The 24445-nt window shown below is 51.0% G+C and overlaps 2 protein-coding genes across 14 annotated transcripts in view; one reads left to right on the top strand and one right to left on the bottom strand.

The window, feature by feature from the left end:
* USP40 (ubiquitin specific peptidase 40) overlaps positions 1-12595 on the top strand; it is a 91025-nt gene extending 78430 nt beyond the window's left edge. For 3 of the 5 annotated variants that reach the window (XM_039469897.2, XM_039469898.2, XM_074398837.1), the window contains 4 exons: positions 1225-1435; positions 1632-1727; positions 6889-6983; positions 10623-12595. In XM_039469897.2, the coding sequence (XP_039325831.1) occupies positions 1225-1435; positions 1632-1727; positions 6889-6983; positions 10623-10734 (514 nt within the window). In that variant the 3' untranslated portion in view covers positions 10735-12595. Of the gene's footprint in view, positions 1-1224; positions 1436-1631; positions 1728-6888; positions 6984-10622 lie in introns of those variants that run through there. The other 2 variants (XM_039469896.2, XR_005579594.2) reach the window with 2 other exon arrangements.
* A 4291-nt stretch (positions 12596-16886) lies between these two features.
* The window catches only part of DGKD (diacylglycerol kinase delta), a 111402-nt gene continuing 103843 nt past the window's right edge, over positions 16887-24445 (bottom strand). For all 9 annotated transcript variants that reach the window (XM_039469795.2, XM_003936734.4, XM_074398841.1 and 6 more), the window contains 3 exons: positions 21398-21515; positions 20014-20144; positions 16887-19237 (listed from right to left, as the gene is read on the bottom strand). In XM_039469795.2, the coding sequence (XP_039325729.2) occupies positions 19148-19237; positions 20014-20144; positions 21398-21515 (339 nt within the window). In that variant the 3' untranslated portion in view covers positions 16887-19147. The remainder of the gene's footprint in view (positions 19238-20013; positions 20145-21397; positions 21516-24445) is intronic.

A 24445-nucleotide genomic window follows, 5' to 3' on the forward strand; every position in this document is an offset into this window, starting at 1 on the left:
TAAAAACGCATTCTTAATACAAGTTGTACAACCAGAAATAGTTTCCTGGAGGGGAATTCCAGGATCAAATGGTATGGACATTTTAAACCTCTTTAAGTAGTTAAATATTTTTCAGATAAGTTGTACCAGAATATGAGTATTTATTTTACCTTGCCCACAAACCAGTATTGAATATTTCATTGTCTAGATGTTTCCTTAATTGATAAATGAAAGATGATTATTTTGTTCTCATTTGCTCCAGTGCTTTGATGACTGGTAAGCTCGGGCATTTATGCAAACTGTATTTTGTGAGTGCATGAATGAATGATTTCATGTATTTTGCCTGTTTCTGCAATGAAGTCTAAGGGAAAAGCTCTCTTGAAATCTTTGTGATTTTGACCCTTTGGCACAGTGGTTGTAAGCAGTGTCGGGTTTTGATAGACACAGTGCCTTCTGTCCTCTTGAAGAGCAGCTGTGCACCTCCTCAGGCCCCTTCTGTGGGCTCTTCTGTCCTTGGCTGACCTCCAGGCCACTCCTGCTCTCCTCAAGGAGGCCTCCAGTCCCTCCTGTTTCTCTCCAGTAGCCTCTGTCCCCTCCTTGGCAACTTCAGCATCCTGAGAACCAGTTTTCATTTCCCCTCACAGCCTTCTATTTCTTAGCTGTAGCTTTTCCTCCATGGCCTCTGCTGACCTCTGCACATCTCTGTTCCTCCTGACTTGCTGAGTGTTGCTCTTTCTCCTCCTCCTGCCAAGGTTTCCCGTCTCCCACAGCTGCAGCCCTGTCCCTCACCCCCGCCATGTCTCTCTTCCCAACCCCAGCCCTCAGGTTCTTCTCCCTGGGTACCTCACAGCCGCCCAGATGGATAGCCCCCAAAATCAAGGGCATAACTGCCTGCCTTGAGCCCACTCTCCTCCTGCCAGCTGCTGGGCTGTTAGGCTGGGCCCCTCTCACCCTGTCCCTCTCCGCCACCTCTGTCCTTTTCTCCTGCACTGAGGAAGGTTCCCTACCCTCTCTGCGGGGCTCTGCTGTGGACTGAGAATGGGATCTTCGCTTCCACCCTTCATCAAGATTGAAGGAAATTGAAGTGGGGAAGAAGGATTTGCCACTAGCATCCAGCATTTAGGGAAAATTTCTCCTTATAAAAACCAGAAAATCTGGAGGGGAAGCTTTGCCCACCATGCCTCAAGTTACCAGGAGGTTTTGTTTGCCTGTTTGGATTTGGCACTTGACAGTTTTCTGGTGCAGCCCACAGGACGTGCTGCTGAGGACACAGATGCGCATCCCCGGCGAGAGGACCTATGCCCCTGCCCTGGACCTGGTGTGGGACGCAGCCCAGGGCAGGACTCCTGGCTCCCTGAGGCAGAGGGTTGCTGATTTCTATTGTCTTCCTGTGGAGAAGATTGAAATTGCCAAATACTTTCCTGAAAAGTTTGAGTGGCTTCCGATATCCAGCTGGGTAAAGTTGTGGGGCTGTCACAGAGAAGTGGGGGCTTACTGGCGTAGCAGTGAGGTTAGCTGCAGTTTTTCACAGTGAAAGAGAATTTAGTGAGAATGTGTGTGAGACAGAATTTAATGAGAACTTGAGTGATAGAGAATTTGGTGAGAACTTGAGGTTGAGTTTTGCTTATTTAAGATGTTTGATTTTCCTATAGAACCAACAAATAACCAAGAGGAAAAAGAAGAAAAAACAAGATTGTTTGCAAGGAGCACCATATTACTTGAAAGACGGAGATACTATTGGTGTTAAGGTAAGCTGTTTAACAGCAGATTTACCACTTTGACAAGACACGAGGGTCACATGATTTTATAGAGACACTGTATTGAATCTTCAAGATGTAGATAATCCCATTTTATACAAACTGTTTCAGAGAATGTATAAAAAAAGAGGGAAAACTGGACAACTGACTACAAGGCCACTGGAACCTCAGTATCCAAACTGCCAAGGACGGTAAAACAAAACACAGACCAGTTTCACTTCTGACCATAAATGTAAAATTCTAAGTAAAATACTAGCAAGTTCAGCCTAGAAAGTAGGTTTTAAAAAAATATTACTGTGTGACATGATGTCACATATCCAAGGAATTGGAGGAAGGCAGTGTGAAGAATAGACTACGTAAGAAATATCCTGCCAGACTAAAGAGATGCAGAAAAAGCATAACATCAAATTTGTTACTAAAAGCCCATGTTCGTTCATGACTTTAAAAAGGAACTTACAGCCAACTAGGAATCGAAGGAAACTGCTTAACCTGATGCATGTACCTACCCAGAGCCTCTAGCAGCAACACAGTGACAGCTTCAGAGGCTTCAATTTGCATTAAAGTGGGACCCAAAATAAGGATTCCCTTAACCACCGCTTCTGTTGGACACTGCACTAAACAACACGGGCAGTGTGTGGCCTCCCTTCCTGCCAAAAGAAAAACAAATACAAATTGAAAGAGAGGTAAAAGAAATTTTAAAAGTAACATGTAAAACTCTTCTTACAAAAGAGATTTAAGGGGGGCACGGTGGCTTACGCCTGTAATGCCAACACTTTGGGAGGCCAAGGCAGCCTGGATCACTTGAGCCCAGGAGTTTGAGACCAGCTTAGACAACTTAGCGAAACTTTGTCTCTACTACATACAAAAATTAGCCAGGCGTGGTAGCACACACCTGTAGTCCCCGCTACTCGGGAGGCTGAGGGAGGAGGATCACTTGAGCTAGGGAGGTGGATGTCACAGATCACACCACTGCACTGCAGCCTGGGCAACAGAGATCCCATCTCAAAGAAAGAAAGAAATTCAAGAGACTATGCACAGATAAATGATTTGATCTGATAAGAATTCAAAAGGTTCCAAGATCAATATAAAACCTTCTGGAGAATATGCAAAAACATACTTACAGTGCTAAAGAAAGCTTCTGTGAGACACAGAGCCACATCATGTTCTTGGAAACCTCGCAATAGTAAAGGTATCAGTTCTTCCCAAGTCTGTAAATTCAGTGCAATTCCAATGACAATCCATAGAGATTAAACAAATCGATAGCATAAATTCATATACTAGAACAAAGGGCCAAAGAGCTAAGATTTTCTTTTGAGACAGTGTCTCGCTCTGTCGCTTAGGCTGGAGTGCAGTGGGACGATCTTGGCTCACTGCAAGAATGAAAAGGACAGGGTCCTTGCCTTACCCAGTGTTGACTCATCACAGCTGTGGTGACAGTGTAGCATTGAGGCAGGGGTAGACAAACAGGTTCATGGACAGGGTAGAAAGCCCAGAAGCAAAATCACACATGGAAGGAAACGTGACAGATACTTGAGGCAACATTAAAAAATGGGTTATTCAATGAATGGTGCTGGGAAACTTAGTTATCTATGTATAGGAAAATCATATTCATTAATTTTCATAAATAAATTTTATACAGGTTATTTATCTGTTATTCAAGATGCTTGGGACCAGAACTGTTTCAAATTGCAGGTTTTTGGGGGGTTTTGGAATATTTGCATTATACATAAGGGTCAAGCATCCCTAATTCAGAAATCTGAAATGTTCCCCTGAGTTTCGGATTTCTGGATTAGGGAGGCTCAACTGGAATCAGTGTTAGGCCCCATAAAACCCGTACTTACCTTTGCTCACACCGTAGTTAACAGGCCATCCAGTGAAAAGCACTCATTTTTCAATCTTTAGAAGACATAAGAAAATCTTTGTCTTCAGGTTAAGGATTTCTTTATTGGCGGGGTGGGATGGGTGTCTCACTCTGTCACCCAGGTTGGAGTGCAGTAGTGTGATTTCTACTCACTGTAACCTCTGCTTCACGGGCTCAAGTGATCCTCCCACCTCAGCCTCCCAAGTAGCTGGGACCACAGTCATGCGGCACTAGACCCGGCTAATTTTTTGTATTTTTGGTAAATACAGGGTTTTGCTATGTTTCCCAGGTGCTCTTGAACTCCTGAGTTCAGGCAGTTCACCTGCCTCAGCCTCCCAAAGTTCTGGGATTACAGGCATGAGCCACCACACCTGGCAAGGATTTCTTAAACAAAAAGTGTAAACCGTAAAAGAATTGATAAATTTGGTTACATTAGAAGTAAAAATTTTTGTTCATGAAAGGAAACCATAAAAACAGTGAAAAGGAAAGTCACAAATGGGAGAGCCATCTGCAGTGAGACAGCAGCGGGTTATTCTCCGCATAGACAGCAGACCTTCTACAGATCGGCCATCAAAACATAATCAAACAGAGGAGAAGCAGACCAAGATCATCATCTGGCAGTTCACAGAGAAGAACAGAATGGCCAGGAAACACAGGAAAAGGGAACGCACTTCCCAAGTCAGCTGGGAACTGCAGAATCCAGCAGAGAGCTGCCGTTGCTAATGAGACTGTTGGAACACCCACACACGGCTGGGCACAGTGGCTCACGCCTGTAATCCAGCACTCTGGGAGGCCAAGGTACTCTGGAGAGCAGTTTGGTGTTATTTTAGTACACAGATGCTCACTGAGTCCCACTGCTAGCTATACTCCCTAGAGTAACTTGCCCATGGGTGTGCAGAGACATAGACTTGCTCACTGAAGCACTCACTACTGGTAATAGAATGCAGTGGAAAGAAATTAAGTGATAAGGTGTCTTTTTTTTTTCTTTCTTTCTTTTTTTTCTTAATACAGAGTCTCACTCTGTCACCCTGGCTGGAGTACAGTGGCATGATCTCAGCTCACTGCAACCTCTGCCCCCTGGGTTCAAGCGATTCACCTGCCTCAGTCTCCCAAGTAGCTAGGATTACAGGTGCACACCACCACGCCCAGCTAATTTTAGTATTTTTAGTAGAGATGGGGTTTCACATGATGGCCAGGCTGGTCTCAAACTCCTGACCTCAGGTGATCCACCTTCCTCAGTCTCCGCAAGTGCTGAGATTACAGGAGTCAGCCACTGTACCTGGCCAAGTCATAAGTTCTTAAGGGGATAAATAAATGGAGAAAAAATGTATTAAACCAGAGTGGCATATGTCAGCATTAATATATGCGCAGATATTTAATGTTGAAAATGAAGTCACAGAGCGATCATTTATATAAACTATGTAAAATGCTAGGGGGCTGAGCGTGGTGGCTCATCTCTGTAATCCCAGCACTTTGGGGGGCCAAGGCAGGCAGATCACTTGAGGTCAAAAGTTTGAGACCAGCCTGGAAAACATGGTGACACCCCGTCTCTACTAAAAACACAAAAATTAGCCAGGCGTGGTGGCCTCTGCTTGTAGTCCCAGCTACTTGGGAGGCTGCGGCAGGAGGATCACCTGAGCCTGGGAGGTAAGAGTTTGCAATGAGTGGAGATCATGCCACTGCACTCCAGCCTGGGTGACAGACTGTGTCTCAAAAATAAAATAATGCTAGGGATTGTTGAGGGTCATGTCTCTAGGAAGTAATGGAATGAAAGTGAGGATGGGGGCAGTGACCCAGCCTTAGTGTAGTGGTCACCTCTTGGGCACGTGGGGGCATCAACAAAATCTAGTAAGTTTTTTCCTTTAAAAACGGAGTAAACATGGTAAAAGTTAAATACTCTAGGTAACAGTTACTGAGCATTTGACTGCATGCTAAACACTATACACTAGCCCCATCCATGTTCACATGTAATTCCTGGAATCTTCCTGACAGCCTCTAAAGTAGGTGCCATTGTTAAGATGGGGAAGTGAGGCCCAGGAAGGTTATGTAACTTGTTCAAGGGTGCACAGCTCGCATGTCCATGGACTGGAGCCCAGGCAGTTTGGCTCTGATGCCCTCGCTGATCATGCCCGAGAACATGGGTGCATGGGTGTCTGTTCCATCACCTCTGTATTTTCTCTCACTTTGTAATGTTCCACAGTTTTTTTGTTTGTTTGTTTGTTTGTTTTTGAGTCAGTCTCACTCTGTTGCCCAGGCTGGAGTGCAGTGGCATGATCTCAGCTCACTGCAACCTCCACTTCCTGAGTTCAAGCAATTCCCCAGCCTCAGCCTCTCCACAATTTTTAAAACATGTGTCACGAGCAGTTTACTGAAATAGAAATTACAATATTTGCTTATCATGTCAGTGTATTAGAATAGAGACAACAATATTTGTCACGACGTGTTCCTGGCAGAGATGGGGCACTGAGAAGCACACAGACCCTCCTGCAGAGCCTGGTTAATATCTTAGCCATTGAAGGGTCGAACTGTGATGTGTAACCAGAGCCAGCTCCCCCACATCCACCCGAGAATGCAGCCAGCAACCTGGGCAGCCCCCAGCACGACCCCCCCAGGCCCTGCGCTGCGTCTCTCCTGACATGCACCTCCCTTCCCGGGTGCACTCCTGAGGTGTCCTCCCTGCGGACACTGTTTATGGAAATAACATGCGTGTGGAAAACGACCTGCAAGTCCTGGGAAGGGGAGAAGGCTTGCCCGTCACTGGCACGCACTGAGCAGCCTGTGTCTGCAAACCCAGCAGTTAAGGCCTTGTGTGAGATGCCAAGGAAGGAAAAGCCAAGTTGGTGCCTCTCAGAAACTGGGGCTGGCTATGGAAATACAGAGGGGAGAGCAGACTGACAGCACCTAGAAAGCGAACAGCTGTGCTCCCAGGGCAGCGACGAGTCCGGGTGCTGATGTGGATGATCTTCTGTGCTTCATGTTCTTGCCTGGTCACCCTTGAAAGCCGCCCTGTTGGGCCACTGCCAGTGGGACCTTCTGGAGCTGAAGGCAAAGGTCAGATGGCTGGAAACTGATTTTCCTCATGATGTTCTTCCTGCCACCACCCCCCCACCCCCCGCCCGAGTTTGTTTTCATCGAGCAAGAGGATTTTTTTTTTTTATCAGTTATTAACCTAGTTTATGTAAATTTGATCTCTCCTTTTGTCAATATAGGTAGTTTTTTAAACATGCCTCTTTTAAATGTAGGCTAAAAAGATGTCTGAAAACACTACTCATTGATTCTTTTGAAATGTAGAATCTCCTGGTTGATGATGATGACGATTTCAGTACAATCAGAGATGACATTGGAAAAGAAAAGCAGAAACAGCTGGCTCTGGGGAAGAGGAAAAGGTAATTGTGGGATCTGCACGGACCCGCAGCTGGCAGAGTCTTCTCCGACTCTCCTGCTCCTGCCTGCAAACTGACAGGGGCTGGGAACGCTTGTTGATTCAAATCGCACACAAAGTGCGCTGGTGTGGCGGGTCCTTCTCCCTCTCCTTGAGTGCCTCCTCCTGGAGCTTTCTGTGGAACAGGTGACATCCACATGGACCACAGAGGCACGATGAGGAGACCACGGATCCACGGTTAGGCAGTCACCCTCCTTCCTCCCCACGCACAGCCTCGCCCTCTGCCTGGGTCCTTCAGGTTTCCGTGCCCTCGGGTCTCCAGCACCACCGCGTCCTGCTGCTGCCCCGTCCCTGCTGCGGTCTCCCCGTCCTCCCTCTGTCCAGGGTTCCCGAGAGCCTGGCCACTCCTCCGGAAGAAGCTGCTGTGGCTTCAGCGCTGCTGCCGCCTTCCTCCGGGGCACTGCCCCGCTCTGCTCGGGTCCTTTCCTCTCTCCCTCCTCTCCGCGTTGGCACCGCCTGCCCTTGCTTGGCCCTGTGCTCACTGCCACCGAAGGAAGCACGTGCTGCTCGCAGGCAGGCCAAGCCACGGATTCTGCGCAGCTGGCTCCCTGCGGGCCTCCAGGCCACACGTAGCTCCCCAGGAACTTCCGCTCCACATACCCAGACCTGGGGCATGAGGCACAGTCTGCACTGCTCAGCTCTCCACCACCACAAGTCTGGGGACCTGCCCATGGCATCAGCCCCATGCAGGCCCCCTCTTCCTCCTCACCGCAGCTCCCCGTCTCAGGGACCCTGGGTCTCTCCGAAGTCTTCCTTTTGTCATGTTCTGACTGCTTCTGCCCTGGTGGATTTCATCTTTTCCTGCCCAAATGACTGCAAGAGCCTCACCTGGCCCTGCTCACCCTAATCCCCCTCTCCTCCCACCTCTCAGTGTATTGTCTGCCCGTGTGCCAGGGACTCCATGCCCTCTGCCGCTGGGGAAGAGAAGTCCAAGGTGCAGGTGGCAGGGAGGTGGGCATGACCTCGTGACTGTGGCAGAGGTGAGGATTCGAGCGTGGTTAGAGGCTACTGGAGGGTGTGGACGGGGCCACCTTGACATACTTGCTGGCTGCTTCATGGTGGGTTCTAGGAGGTAGAAGTGGAGTCAGGGAGTCGAGGGAGGAGACTCCCCAAGTGAAGGTGGTGGCGGGTGGGGACTTGTTGGGGGAGACGGCAGTGGAGGAAGGGCTTACAGAGTGCCTACAAGTCCGGGTACTTTGTATTGCTGCAGAAGGGGTTTTAAGCCCTTGAGCATGTTACATACTGTTAACAGAGTCAAGGTCACTCCGCACCTGGAACAAGAAGGCTTGGGGACGTTTACCTCCCCAGAGGCCTGGCGCAGTTTCCCGCGGTTTACTGTTCCCAGTAGTTGTAACCATTTTATGTAGGCACCCTGCAAGCCCTTCCTCCATTACCATTCCCCCCAGCAGGGCCTGTGTGAGCTCTGCTAGCAGTGGGGTGGCCTGTCATTCGCAGCTGGACCCTCAGTACCTACAACGGTGCTTCCCTAGCTGCTTAGTAGACATTGTTCAGTGAGCGGGTTCATTCATTCATTCTGGAGGTGGAACAGGGGGTCTTCTGCGGCGGCATCTCAGACCGGGATGCCCTGCTTCCCTCCACCCTCCTCCCCAGCCCCTCCCCCAACGTATCGCCACTAGACCTGGGGCCCCTTCCTCTCTGTTCTCCGGAAGCCCCAGGATGGCAAAGAACATGTGTCCTCGCCCCCATTTGCAGCTCTGCAGCCCACAGGTCCTGGTGCCCTCAGAGACCTGGGAACATGGGAGAGGGGCCGCAGCGCTGGGTGCTTCAAGGCCAGACACACACAGGTCAAATTCTGTGTCTCATACATAGAATGCATGGACACTAAAATACTGCATTCTGCCTCATTTTAAATGTGATGCCACTGACTTCAGCCTTCTCACACGCATTCTGTCAAAGCCTTCGCTGTCACCAGGGCTGTTATTTAGACATCCAACAGTTTTCCAGGCCCTAAAATCTCCATTTTCATCTGTTGTACTTCATACAGCACATTTTAAAACTGTTGCTGTCACTGAAAACCTCAACTTAAGCCTCACACGTGCTGTTTGCAAACAGTAGACCACTGGTGCCTTCCGAACACCATGATGTAACCACTTACAACGTTTTTATCTGGTTTTTGGAGAATAGTGTCACGTGCTTTCAAAAGCCACCAAAGTAGTTCACTGAGAAATCTCTGCACCCCTCCTCCCCAGGTACACAGCCTCTCTCAGATGGGCCAGCGTGACGGGCACCTGCGTCTCCTGAGAGAGACCTGCATATAGGGGCAGATGAGCTTTCCCTTCTGTTTTGACAAGAACTTTCTTGGTAACCTTGCTGTTTTCACGTACCAGTGTGTACCCAGCTACCCCATCTCATGGTGGGGCATAGTGTCCTCATGCCTGGATAGACCACAGTTTAGGTGACATATGCCCACCTCACACACTTCCAGGCTGTTGCCACATCTGTCACCATCACAGTGAATAACCTTATCTATTCACTGTTTGACAATACAGATGTGGATGTATCTGTAGGGCAGATTTCTGCAAGTGGAATTGATAGGTCAGAGGTATGGCTGTAAACGTATCTGCAAATAGTAAGAAAGAGGCAGCCAGTCCAATACAAATACAGGAAAGGGTGAGAGCAGTTCATAGACAAGGAACTGCAGATTACTTGCCAACACAGAAAAATATGCTCAGCCATTCACTCATGATAAAAGAGATGCAAACTGAAGCTACTCTGAGACAGCACCACACGCCCACCAGCAGCGCTAAGTGGAAAAGACCCATGTGCTGAGGATGCAGAATGGATGTCATCCGGCGTGTGGGTGTGGGACTGGCACAGGCCCTTTGGAACTTGGGACAGTACTTCCTTCTGCATCTCCTGTGCACTTCCTGGTACCCAGCCATTCTACTCCTCTAAACGTGGACATGTGCCCACCGAGATGTCCCCCAAAATGCACAGCAGCTTCATTCAGCATGGCCAGATTCTAGCCATGTTGAAGAAAGGCTGCTCAGCAGTGGAAGGCAGGTGGGCACGGAGGCTTCCTGCTGGGGACTGCGGCATAGGCAGGCCACACACATCAGGCTGGGCCAGAGCACCCGCTGCACAGGGCCACAGGCCAGGGGGTCACAGTGAAAGCCAGTGTCCTGGGTGAGATGCCGAGTGGTGTTTCTCTCAGGACAGGACTGAAGAGACGGAGGCAGCCGCTGCGCCACGTCACACAGGTGTACACAATCATGACGAGTCACACAGCGGTGTGCTGGCCGTGTGCGTGTTTGCCAGATGTGCACTCCAGGTGTTACTCTTCCATTTACAAAGTAAGGAAAGGAAGGTTTCTCAGCTGTGAGGTGTTTTCGCTGAGCAGATGCTGACAACCCCAGAGCCTGCACCACGCCAGGCCGCCAGGACAGGGCAGCCACGGGCCTGGCGGCAGGGCAAACTGGAACCCTCTGGCAAGTGGCTCGGAAATATCTGTCCAGTTGCAAGTGCATGTCCCTGCGGCCTATGAAATTAGAGTATATCTTGGAGTCTTTGTGAACCCCTCACCCTAGTACCTACCACAGTGACCATCTCTGTGTCTCCGCAGCCGAGAAGCCCTCCATGAACAGAGCAGCAACATCCTCTCCAGTGCAGAGATGCCTGCCCGGCCCCGAGCCCCAGAAGCTTCTCTCTCCATCCACGTGGGGAGTTTCAGATAGCCCTATACGGCTCCTCTCCCAGTGAACTCTCCAGGTGATGTCACGAATGTGGGTTTCCTGGGCATGAGGACTGACTGGCTGGCTGCCTGGAGCCTCTGATCCCAAATCCTCTGCTTCCTCTGTGCACAGGGACTGCTCCTCTGAGGCCTGGCCAGTGCACATGGCCACTCAACTCTGCAACGCGCAGCAGCCACGGGGGCTGGCCTGGCACAGGCCTGGACGCCACCCACGCAGCTGCCGGTAGTTCCTGAGCTCTCACACACCTGGCCCCAGCTGCCTTTTTCTGCTTTTAACCAGAAACTACAATGTGCGCATGAACTGCAGGTATGCAGGCAGCGCATGCTGTCACTGCTGGGGGAGGTGCACGGCATCAGCCCACCTGCTTGCCTCTGTGTTCAGATGACTGTCGTTCGCCCCGACTGGGTTCTCACAGCGTCGTCTCGGGCCACTGCCCCACCACGCTCATGCTGAGCTGAGCAGAGCAGAAGCGGGGTCTGCTTTCCCGACCTCATTTCCCCAACTCGTTCTGGCCCCACACGCTCCACGCCTGCCCTTCGGTCTGAGTGAAAACTGCGATGCTGAAAAGTGCAAGCTCTTTCCACGAGGAGGAGCCAGACGGGGCGCCCTCCAAGGGTGAACCTGCTCTGCTAAGCCGGGCGGCTGCTGCGTAGGTCCACAGCCCAAGGGCCCCGTGTCTGCGCGGCGCTCTGTGACATGAAGGTCCTTGGATCTCGAGGACTGTGGCTGCTGCCATCCACAGCACCTCAGCCTCTCTTCCTGTGGGCAGGCAGGGCCGTGGCAGGCAGGGCCGTGGCAGGCAGGGCTGGCATAGCCCGGGTTCCAGGTGTCCTGGGCGGCCTGAGTGGGTTCCTGAGTAGCCTAAATGAAAACACCTGAGAAGAAAATGTCACCTAAGTAAGGGTTTTTCCACTTAATTCAGCCCGGATCGCTAGTCAACTTAAAGGACTTAATTGGCATTTGTGAGAGAGAAATAGCACCTGTGTCACTGAATTGACAGCGAGGTCCACAGATGGTTGAATTTCCCAGACAGCAACTTAGTGGAAAGCAGCATCCCTGAGACGGTGTCACATGTTCGGAGCCCGCTTGTCACCTGGGCCTCACTGTTTCTCGTCAGCCTCATCACTGATGTGAAGCAGCACTGAAGTGTGAGGGGCAGAAAGGATACCACTGGCATCAGGCACTCCCCTGCCTGTGACTCCTTTCCAACAAGCTGACGCTGAGCCGGCGGCCTGCTCTGCCCCGTGTCGTCCTCCCAACAAGGTCAAAACCACTACCAGACGAGCCGCGTCGCTTCCGCATACGTGTTCGAGAGCATCTGCGTTGAAGTCTGTGCGTTTCTGTGAAGCACTGTGCCGTAAGGACTGGACCCTGACTCGCAAGCTGCCTTCCAGCTCCCAAACACTAACCCCGCTCAGGAGACTCGCACTGGGTGTAGACTGCATCTTTATAGAGGGAGATGGAGGCTTCTGATGACACCAGAGATGTAAGTATCGTGACCGGAGCTGGGCGCCCAGCCCTTCGTAAGCTCTTCTGTTTCCGTGACAACTGACATATTTCTGTAGAATGTCCCTCATTTCATCTTGACATAATGAATACTAACAAAATAGCTGAAAAGCTTTGCTGTTGAGAGGCCAGAAGCCTCCTGGAGTGTCTCTGGAAGTCCCATGACGCATGTGGGTTGACGTGCCTCGAAGTGCCGTCCAGCAGGGTGTGCGCGTCTGGGCCGGCCTACGCATATTGCCTTTTCCTTCTTACCTTTTTTTAATTTGGGGATTGAGCGGGCTATACAGGGAGAAAGCTGTATGATTTTGGTAAAGGAAAAATAAACCATTTGTTTGTAAAGTTGTAGTCCTTAGCTTCTTTTGGTTGCTGGCTACTTCATGTTCAGCCTGCTTGAGAGAGGAACTTTTGGCCAGGCACGATGGCTCACGCCTGTCATCCCAGCACTTTGGGAGGCTGAGGTGGGTGGATCACCTGAGGTCAGGAGTTGAGAGACCAGGCTGACCAACATGGCGAGAACCCCGTCTCTACTAAAAAAAAAAAAAAAAAAAAAAAAAAAACTTTCGGCTGAATGCAGTGGCTCACGCCTGTCATCCCAGCATTTTGGAAGGCCAAGGTGGATGGATCATTTGAGTCAGGAGTGTGAAATCAACCTGGCCAACGTGGTGAAACCCTGTCTCTACTAAAAGTACAAAAATTAGCCAGGTGTGGTGGCAGGTGCCTGTAGTATCAGCTACCCAGGAGGCTGAGGCAGGAGAATCGCCTGAACCCGGGAAGCGGAGGTTGCAGTGAGCCAAGATCACGCCACTGCACTCCAGCCTGGGCTACAGAGTGAGACTCCCATCTCAAAAAAAAAAAAAAAAAAAACAACTTTTGAGGCCCTTTTTCCCAAGCCTGCTTCAGAAGCTAAATAAACAGTTTATATTTAGAAATACTGCAGCAGTGCTGCTTTAGAAATAACAAAAGTTTGCTTTGGTTTTAAAAAGTTCAGACTCATGGGAAAAATGCACTGGAAGAAACTGGATAAATTGGATGTAGTCTGGGTCTCTTTTCCTTCTAGGGAAATAGGCAGTGGTGGTGGCAGCACAGAAAACATATTTACTCAACAGGACTTTTTCTAGCCAAAAAAAGTGAGGGGCAAGAATTCGCTTGCAAATCATTCTGGTGCCACCGACGTGAGTTGACCTGCAGAACAGACTTCATAGCAAGGGACCAGCCCTTCACCCTACAGGCCGTCCTTCGTTCTGCTCCGGTGAGGCACCTACCCAAAGCATGGCCAGGCTACGGTTCAGTCAAATCTGTAACGAACTCATTCTGGGTGGATTTACGAGATGACAGTGAAGCAGTGACCTCAACACCCAAGGAGAGACGCTTCCAGCTCCTTCCGGCCACACATTCCCCCACCCCTACGCCCACACGCACACACACACACACGGCAGGTATGCTGCCATGCGTCCGGGTCCCCATGGCAATGGCTGAAGAGTGTGGCAGCCAGGGCCCTTCATCTGCAGGTCCTTGCCCCCAGCTTGGGGTGACAGGAGCAGACACAGCAATCTCCTGGCTCATGAAACGAGCCCACCAATGAGCTCACTGAGACACTGGTTACCACCTACAGAAGTTTGACCTGCAGACCCTGACTTAAGGATGAATGAATGAATGAATGCACTCTCACATCAGGCTAGGGATGCTGCTTTCAGAGGGCAAAAGAAAGCCAACTGACTCAGACCCTCTGTCCAGCCACACTTACTCACAACACAGGTTTTAAATTAACACACTTGTGTATAATTAACATGGTTAAAAGAGTGGTTACACAAATAAAAAATTTAGGTTCCAGGCCCAGAGTAAACACGATTAGCAGGAAATTCCCCTTTAATCTCCCACTGAGAGGACCATCCAGCACAAAGTTTACATGAGTAAACAGTTAACGCAGAGACAAAGGGAGGAGGGGTAAACAGACTTAAACTGGGAAAGCGTCTTCCCTGTCGTCTCCCTAACTTAATGGACCAGCGGGCCACCTTTGGCCTGCCCCAGTAAAGCCTTTCGGCCTGCCAAAAGGTTTGAGACTAAACTATAACTTTTCCCAATATACCTTTAATATTTTGCCAGCCACCCTGAGTAAATATCAACACTCACACCAGGCCAGGGTGGGGCCAGGCAAGTACTCCGGGGCAGGGGCACCTCTGCCAGGCCCCGGCGTGCTGCTCTCTGAGGTTGGTTCTGTCTCCGCAGGAACCTCTCCAAGAGCCAAGACACCACCAGCAGCTCCATCACACCTGGCAGCCACCAGGTGCCTCTTTCTACAAACCAGTGAAAGCCCTGAGCTCTAGTGGGCGACCTGCATGGGCTCCATCGAGTGACAGTCGGGGGAGAAGATGGGTTCCCCAGAGCCTCCAGGTGCCCAGGCCTTTCACATGCCTGTGCTTCAAAGATGGTAGCACTCAGCCACCCCATCCCCACCCCGGAGAGATGATATTGAGTTGCACCTGCTCCTAGCCCAGGTCTAAGAGCCCTAGGAGGGGTCTAGCAACCTACATCCAAGGCACACATGGGAGCCCACCCGGAGCCAGGGCACAAAGAGGTGGGGGGGCCACGGCCACAGTGCTCTGGCCAACAACAGAGGCCACAAATCCAGGGGTCAGTTAACATTACTGGACCAAGCACCCAGCTTGTTTTTCTAACAGGTGGGGGTAGTTCTGAAGAGGATCAGTTTAAACACAGTATATACCGCTGCATGGTCTCCACTCGACTGCACTGTCACATCCTGTGACCACGCTACGCTTGAACTGTCCCCTCCACTTTAGATTGCCGTCCAGCCTCGCCCCACTGTCAGATGCCATCTGTGAGAAGCGCCCTCACTGCTGACACAATGAAGCCACACCCCATGTGAGATGGGCCACGCAGGCACAGGAGTGAGGCTGGCGGAGCGCACACCAGCCTCCCCCCAGGTCTGCCCCTGCCCGGGTATCCGGTGCCACCAGCAAGTGAGGCGCCCTAGCTGCTGTACCACAAAGCAAGCCTGTCACTTGGGCCCAGTCTCCTCACCTGTCATGTGGGCTGGGCTTGCTATGAGGGCTGGGACATAGGAGAGCATAGCCCTTAAAAAGATGTGGCAGCTGCCTCCCGTCTCAGCCACACACTGGCTGTGCCTCATGGGGCAGGTTGTGTGGCCTCTCTGAGCCTGCCGCTTGCCTGTAAAATATAGATAACCCAGCGAGTAGGGCTGTGAGGGAATTAGAGGAGTTCATACATGCAAGGCACTTAGACCAGCACCTGGCATAAAATACTATAAAGTGTCAGCCATCAGCATCCCGGTCACTGTCATGGCTCGTACCCTTCACACTGACTGGTTTAGTCATGGGTGTGTGAGGCAATTCTAGCCAACAAGACATCAAGTCGGCTGAGGCCAGGGCTTCCAAAAGAGCTCCCTTTATCTTAAAAAGACACACACATGACTGCTTAAAGCCCAGAGTTCAAAACCAGCCTTGGCAACAAGTGAGACTCAGTCTCTACAAAAAATTTTACAAACTAGCTGGGTGTGTTGTCATGCACCTGTAGTCTCAGCTACTAGGGAAGCTGAGGTGGAAGGATCACTTGAGCCGAGGCGTTGGAGGCTGCAGTGAGCTATGATTATGCCATGGTACTCCAGCCTGGGAGACAGACATAGTAAGACCTCGTCTTAAAAAAACACACACACAACACATAAAAGAGGCAGCCATCTGTCCCCATACACCTTACACTGGTGTGATGCCTATAGCTGTGGTGACCATCTTGCAACCCATGAGGCCTGAGGTCCTTAATGGCCAGAGAGGAGAATATATACCAGGATTAAAAAAAAAAGCAGGGGGATTTGTTAGCATGGAAGGAGCAGGGAAGAGCTGCTGGGGAGGCAGCTAACGCAGAGCGCGTACAGCCCCGACCAGCCTGACACTGCCTCTGTGAACCCAGCCCCCATCCTCACTCCAGGAAACTAGAGGAGACAACTCAAGTGACCTTGATCTTAGGCAGTGCCTTTAGAATAAAAGTACCAAGACTAAACAGAGAAGTAGGAGAGCTTCAGGTCTGCAGTTTTACAGAAAAGATCTAAGAAGGTTAAAATATATTTAAGATGGCCCTCAGTCTCCCGGGCCCCGAGGCCATGTGATCACACCTGAGAACCTCAACACTGCCCAGTACCCTCTCTCTCGCTGCTGAATTTTTAGTCCAACAGATCACAGAACCCACACCCTAAAAAATACAAAGGCATTCTGTTTTGCTTATTAGCCACCAACAACTCAACTTATTTTCAGAGCAGCTGAAAAACAATTCTGCTACAGTTCGGAAAATTCCTGGCAACCAACACTTTGTCAAAGCACAGGAATGACAAGGACTGGCCATGGAAGATCCAAAACAGGCTCGTTTTATTTATACACAGAACAACTTATGTACAGCACTCAGGCATGGACTATGTACATAACAATACAAGAGGCGTTTGTTCCCACGGTGGTCACTATATAAATTAAGATTATAAATACGAGGGGGGGTAAGCCCCACCTGAGGGCACAGAACCTTTTCTCCAAGACGCTTCAGGGATCCTTCCTGCCTTCCTCTGCACAGCAGACCGTGAGGCCCATCTGGCAATGCCACAAGGGGACCCGGGCCGGGGCAGCGGAGCACCCTCCCGGACAGCGAGGACACCCCAGTGCGGGACGCCAGCCCAGCAGCAAAGGGCCGTTCCCTGAACATTCCCATTCATTCCTTTCTCACTTCTAACTTGTTAGAATTAGAAAAATGGTTTTCATGTAAACAGTGTTGTTTTAATCACTGACAACATATTAAACACTTTTAACCCAAACCCAACTCCTTGCCAGGAGTAGGACACTGAGGACGTGGGGTGACCCTGATGTCCCTGAAGCCACAGTCGGCTGCTTCTCCTCATGTCCCTTCCTCACCCGAGCTCCAGCTTATTCTGGGGCTTGTTCTGGGACCCTAAGAGCCCCAGGGTGCCGACACCACCAGACCAGCAGGGTCAATGGTCACACAGGGACTGCGGGCCAGGTTGCCATCATCCCCTGTGCCCGCCCGTTCCACCTGGGAAACCAAGCGACAGCCACGGCCGGCTTCCTTCTCCCTCTGCCTACCTCCATCCACAATGTCCTGTGCGGAAACAATCACAGGTGCAAAAGGTGACACACAACCGCCTTCCACCCCACATCACTTCCAATGAGCAGCTAAGTCCACCGACAGCGTGGGAAGTTTCATCCCGAAATCCCAACACTACGCACGCAGCGACAGGAGGCTGCGCGGGGGGCACCCAAGGCCCGGCTCAGCCTGCACGCTCCAGGGGCCTCAGCCCAGAAGGAACACAGGGGAGCACCCCAAGGCACGCAGAGGGGCCCACCCGGGCGCACTGCAGACAGGACAGAGGGCTGAGAGTGAGAGGTGGGCCAGGCACTGGTCACTGCCACCTGTTCAGGGCCGGGGGCTGCCGCAAACCAGCCCCATCCAAGCTGCCCCTGCAGGTGCAGCCCTGCTTCCGCACAGCAGATTGAGTGACGCTGACTAACGGGCTGGGACGGCGCCACCAGACACTCCAACGCTGTCCTTCTCCTTGAGGCATGGAGCCACAGCCAGGCAGCCAGGCCAGAGCTATTTCCTCCTCACACCAGGGTGGGGGTTCCAGAAACCTCTTTCCAGACATTGATGAGCCCGTGAGCGATGACTATCAAGGGGGAAAGGGGCAAAGTCATGCGCAGGAGGACCAGGGCGTCCTCCGCCTGGGGACTGTCCCTGCAGTCTCCCCGGGGAGCTCCCTGCCCTCTGGCACCATCATCTGCTGGTTCAGAGGCAGGACAGAGGCAGGGCAGGAGCAGTGTGGACCATCGAGTCAGAGTCCCGGCCAGCACCTCCAGCCACACCAGGCCCAGCAGCAGAAGAAAAGAAGCCGCTGCAGGGGCAGAGACACTCAGGACAGGGTGAAGAGCTCAAACCACCCCTGCCCACCAGGGCCACACTCCCTGGGAACCACAGAACGGGCAGAGTTTCCCAGAGCCAGGAAGCGTTTTCCACACAAAAACACTGAACTCATATGGACACACATCCTCTGCTGGGACACAGCTGGCCATCGGTCTCACTGATGGCCCCAAGCTGGACTCGAGGCCTACAATGTCCAGAGACAGAAGGGGAGGCGTCCCCAGCCCACAGCTCAGAGGCAGTGGGGGAGGGGTGGAGGGAGGCGCACAGGCTCTGCGGACCCAGGGAGGGGCTCCCGGCCTGGGAAACTGCACCCACCGCCTCGGCTCACGCAGGAGGGGTTTTTTCCTCATCATGTCAAATTACATCAACAGGCCTGGAAACATCCAAGCTACTTTCAAACCAGGAGAGAGCACAACTTTTGTTCAACAACAAAAGCTCCATCAACAAACGGGGCCATGCAGGCTGCTGTGAAGCCACAGGGCAGCTGGATCCCAGCCACGTTTCTGAGAACCCCAGGGCCAGGAGGTGGAGCCACACAGTATAGCCACGAAGGACACACGGAGGGGAGCCTCCGGGACAATCCGAACATGAGGCCAGGCAAGCGGTGCCCAAGAGGCCAGATGCTGCTGGATTCCCTGGCCCACAACACAGGTGGGCGAGGGCTGAGTGGCCGTGACACATGTCCCTCAGGTGACTCTGAGCTGGAGAAGGTGTTGTTTCAAAGGTAGCTGTGTTGTTATGTTCAAGACCCCAGAGCTCTGGTGGACGGTGTCACGGAGGCTTTCTGTAGCTGACAGAGGAAGTAGCACCATGAGAAGGGGGCGGGCTGCAGCGTCCGCCCAGGGCCTCAATGGTAGGAGGCGTGGAGGCTGCAGGCTGGAGGGCGGAGGCTAGGCCTCGGCGGCGGGGGTGTGGAGGCCGCAGGCTGAGAGGGCGGAGGCTAGGCCTCGGCGGCGGGGGCGCTGCGGCTCAACTCCTTGATGCCACACAGGATCCTCTTCATGTGGCCCACCTTGGTCACGCCCAGGTCCTGCAACAGAGAGGACATCCCCGTGGATGCGAGAAGACAGACAGGGCCAGAGGCTCCACAGCAGGCCTGCGGCCCGCGGCCCTTCCCACTTGGTTTGTGAACACAAGTGAGGGTGAAAATCACAAAGAGCATGAAATAAGACGGGAACGCCTTAAAAACAGCAACCACAGAGATGCCTGGCCGCTGTCCTGCATTCTAGTCCCTGCCATCAGCAAGGACAAACCCAAGACAAAGACAAAACACAGGCCTGAAAGCAAAGGGGTGAGTGACCTCACAACAGTCACCATCCAGGACACCCAGTGGCCTTTTGCCCTCTTGGGACTCGGCCAGTAACTCGACACCCAGAGGTGTCCCCTCAAAGCCAACCTGGGCAAGGGCGTGGGCCCATGAGATGTGGCGTGAAGGCTGGCACAGACCGAGGCCTGGCATCCAACCGCCCCCTCCCACTGCTCTCTGCAGACAAGCGGCAACACCCGCCCAGAAGCAGCAAGGGGACAGTCACGTGTGACTGTGCTTCCGGGGCTGTGTCCCCTCACAGGATTTTTATCACGAAGACAGTCCACGTCTAATTAGGCTAAGAGAAGCAAGGCTCTGCCCCCATTATGTCTGCTCCTGGCTTCCTCTGGCTATGGCGGGTGGAGCCATCCCAACCTGAGGTATACACGAAGGCCTGAGAAGAATCGCGCTGACATGTAACCAGCTCGGGAGAGAGGACAGAACAGAAGGGACCACGTGCAAGGTCAAGTGCAGGTTCCAGGGAGACGCCTGTGAAGTACCTTGAGGTCCCTCCGCTCCAGGTGCAGGAGCTCAGAGCCCCGGATGTCGTGCCGCGTGAAGATGTCCTTATACTCACAGAGACTGAGGTGCTCCAGCCAGGCAGCAACCTCCTCTGTCCCCCAGAGGTGAACTGTCGGAGACGGAAAAGCATGAGTGCATTGAGTGCCCAGAGCCCAATGCGAGGCAGGCAGTGGCCGGCACCCAGCACCAGAGACAGCCCAGCAGCCAGAACAGGAGACGTCCCAACAGCCGGCACCCGATACAGCCCAGCAGCCCATGCCTGAGATATCCCAACAGCTGGCCCCCAAGATAGCCCAGCAGCCCGTGCCTGAGACATCCCAACAGCTGGCCCCCAAGATAGCCCAGGAGCCAGCACAGGAGATTTCCCAACAGCCAGCACCTGAGCCATCTCGGGCAGCCGGCACCCATCACCCAGCAAACAGCACCACCCACCAGCAGTGCAGAAAGAGGCAGAGAGCCACCCAGTCGAGGGGCGACGGCTACAGCAGAGCTGGCATCTGTTCCTGCCAGGTATGTCGCCAGCCTCTGGCCATTTCCCTGTGTCCCAGGAGGGACTGAACACCACCAAATACGAGGGAAACGTCTTCATGACTGTGGCCAAAGCCAGCTTTTCCACTAGATTCTGTAGGTGTTAGATTTCACTTCTGGACCACAGCAGGAAGGGAGACAGGCAGAGATTTCAATCTTACATAGAAGGGCCACCATCATGAACAGAAACCCAATTTCTGGACAAACATGCAAAGAAGAAAAATCAGTAGGAGCTGCCCTGACTGGTGGCAAACACCAGTCCCAATATCCAGGCTCAAGGGCCTCTCCAGCCCCTGACAACACTGGATATGGCCTTGGTACTCAGGGCTGATCCTTCAGAGGTTTTAGCTCCAATTTACTGGTCCAAAGGAACAATGTCCTTTAGGATGATATTTGATTGATTTCATCACCCACAATCACTGGCGGCCTGGGGTTTCCAGCATGGGAACCCTGACCAATGCATGGGTATCAGGAACCAGCAGCCCGGAGGGAGCAGGCAGAGCATGCCCCAGCGCGGCCCAAGTCCAGAGCTTTGTGTCTCCAAGTTTGTCTCGTCACCACTGCTGTCTTCCTCCCCACCTTGAATTCCCCAAGTCACGGCAGGCAAACAGCCAGAGAGCACGTCAGGGCCAGATGTGACAACGGTCAGAGGGAAAGCAGGTGGGGTGGGGGGCTGCAGCTGCCAACAGACCAGTGTGGCTGCGGGACCGGGGGTTACAGCACAGGGACCAGGAGGGAGGAGCCGCAAGGCCAAGGGAGAAAGCAGAGACCAGGAGAACAGGGCCGAGCCAGCAGGCGTGGATGGCCAGAAACACGCAGGAGAGAGGCAGGTACCCGGGGCTCCCAGGCTACTGTGAGCTTCTTTGTTCTTGTTGTTTTTCTCCTTTTTAAACTTGGTCACGAGGCGGAATTTACCACTGCGACTGCGCTTGGCAAGATCCAGCATCACGCTCTGTTGGGAAGAGTGAGAAATACTGAGAATCAGACTGCAGCTAGCCACGGGCTCCTGTCCATCACCACCCGCGAGGCTGGGAGGCAGGGGGGCTGAGACCAGGGGAACTGGGAAACACCTCTGCTCCTCAAAGGACTTCTCTCCCTTCTTTATTCTTGTATTTACTGATGATTTTAATGACTGTTTAAAAGTGTTTAGTTTAAAAGTGATCACAGTGTCTATTTTCATCATATTCTACTTCACCTTATTATGCACGTTTCTCATGCGACTTCAAAACTTTTTGAAAATATCATAAATATCGGTATCTAAATGAAAATTATGAAAGTAACCTATTTAGCCAATCTTCTAGTGTTGTATTGCTGGGCTGTGATTATTAGTATTATGAGTATCTTTCTAAGGAAAGCTCTTCCCGCACACTCCCCGAGGCAGAACAGCAGAGGAAGGGCGGGCAGCAGAGCCACGCAGGAGCCCAGCCTCTGCTCTCGACAGCCAGCAGCAGCAGGGTCTCTCCGCAGAGCCCTCCCAGGGACGCACCGAGGTAACACTGGTCACTCTGTGATGCGCTCTTTATAAGAGACACCCCAAATAAAGCTTGAAAGTAAAACTGAAAAAAATACAGCAAGCAAGTAGACTTGAAGATGAAAAGACTTACTAAAGATAAAAGAATCATACTATGATAAAACCTATGGGTACCCAATAACATAACCTCAAAATACATGAAGCAAAAATACAGATAACCACAAAGATAAACTCAGACATCTACAATTATGATATTAGAGTTAACTGGTAACTGATATATCAAGAAAGCAAAAAAAAAATCTCAGTAGGAACCTAACGATATAAACACAACTGCATACAAGGTACATTTACAAAAACCAGCTAGTGGGCCATCAGGCAAGTCTCACCTCAAATACATTTCAAAGAAATGATAGCACACAGACCACTGCTTCAAGCATAGTAAAATTAAGTTAGAAAAATTAAAAACATACTACTGAATAACTAATTTAGATGCTTATTATTTGGCACACAGTTTCATGACTATGTGCCAGTCTATAACTGTCATAAGTTTATAACTGTCATTAAGTTTAAACTGTCATGTTTACGACTATACATAACAATTACTGTATTTTACCAATATAAAGTGATCCTCTTAACATTTGCTGTCTTAGATGCGCAATTTTATTTTTACGCCGTTACTTTGGATTTCTTACTGTGTTTTCTTTGAACTGCTTTTAATCTTTTCATATCATAAGTTTTTATTAGGAGTATGAGAAAAAAAAAAAAACAGGGGTCTTGTGAGCAAGATAGTCAGGTTTCTTTTTTTTTTTTTTTGAGACAGAGTCTCGCTCCATCGCCAGGCGCCAGACTGGAGTGCAATGGCGCGATCTTGGCTCACTGCAACCTCCACCTCCCAGGTTCAAGCAGTTCTCCTGCCTCAGCCTCCCGAGTAGCTGGAACTACAGGCTCGTGCCACCATGCCCAGCTAATTTTTGTATTTTTAGTAGAGACGGGGTTTCACCATGTTGGCCAGGATGTTCTCGATCTCTCGACCTCATGATCCACCCGCCTCGGCCTCCCAAAGTGCTGGGATTACAGGTGTGAGCCACCATGCCTGGCGACAGTCAGGTTTCTTTTTAAACATAACCTGAGAATAATCTGCTTTTAAGAAAAAGTCATGTCATTCTTCTGTTGTTTTCATGCTGTTAGCTATACACTTGCTGGTCCTTTATTTTCTTTTACAATACAAATTGTATTCTATTTTTGTCTTTGTTGGCAATTTGGAAGACATCAATCTTTTCAGCTCTTAGAAATTACCTTTAAGTTTTTAAAAAATACATATTTTTATTTTTTATTTAATTAATTAATTATTATTATTATTTTGAGACAGAGTCTCACTCTATCACCCAGGCTGGAGTGCAGTGTGTGATCTCGGCTCACTGCAATATCCAACTCTTTGGTTCAAGCAATTCTCCTGAGTCAGCCTCCCAAGTAGCTGAGATTACAGGTGTGCACCACCACACCCAGCTAATTTTTATACTTTTAGTAGAGATGGGGTTTCACCATGTTGGCCAAGATGGTCTCAATCTCCGGACCTTGTGATCCGCCCACCTTGGCCTCCCAAAGTGCCGGGATTACCGGCGTGAGCCACCACGTCCGGCCTTACATATATATTTTTAAATAGAAACAGGGTTCACTATGTTGCCAAGGCTGGTCTTGAACTCCTAAAGTGATCCTCCCACCTTGGCCTCCTGAAGCGTTGGGGTTACAGGTGCAAGCCACCACTCTTGACCCTAAAAATATTATTGACTGTACATTTCTCTAAGTATCAAAGTCAAGAATGTTGTTTATAACCTTCTTTCACCGTAAAAGGAGGAATTTAACATATTTTCCTCCCTGGCCATTGCCTCTTCGCAGCCTCTCACCTCACTGCCCACTTTACTGGCCTTAATTTAATCTGATATTACAAGACTATGTCACTGTCACATCTGTTTGTTATATATTAGTATTTTGTTATTTTAGGTAAAATGTTTTATCACCTTTACAATGAATTATTTAATGGATTTTGAGAAGCCCGCCTGTCCATACCCAAGTGCCCTCATTGTGAAGTGGCTGACTTTTGTCCATCCGCTGGAGGGCCTCTGAGTCAATTTTCCATGAAGGGCTTGCATGTGTCAAAAAATGCCCTGGGGCCATGGAAAGAGGGTGCCATCCTGTAGCTGCCCACCTCTGTGCCCTCACCCTACTGCTGCCCACAGGTTTCACAAACCCCGCTGGGCAGTGGTGCCCAGGTATAGAGTCTTGTAGTGATTTGTCTTCTGCAATACTGCCCAGAATGAACTCTCCTCCTGACGCTTTCTGTTTTATTGCTGAAGGTGGAGGCCAAGAGGCCTCTGGAGTGTGTCACTGTCCAGAGACCGCCCTCTCCAGGG

Source organism: Saimiri boliviensis, chromosome 5, assembly GCF_048565385.1.
Source record: "Saimiri boliviensis isolate mSaiBol1 chromosome 5, mSaiBol1.pri, whole genome shotgun sequence".
Classification (NCBI taxonomy): domain Eukaryota; kingdom Metazoa; phylum Chordata; class Mammalia; order Primates; family Cebidae; genus Saimiri; species Saimiri boliviensis.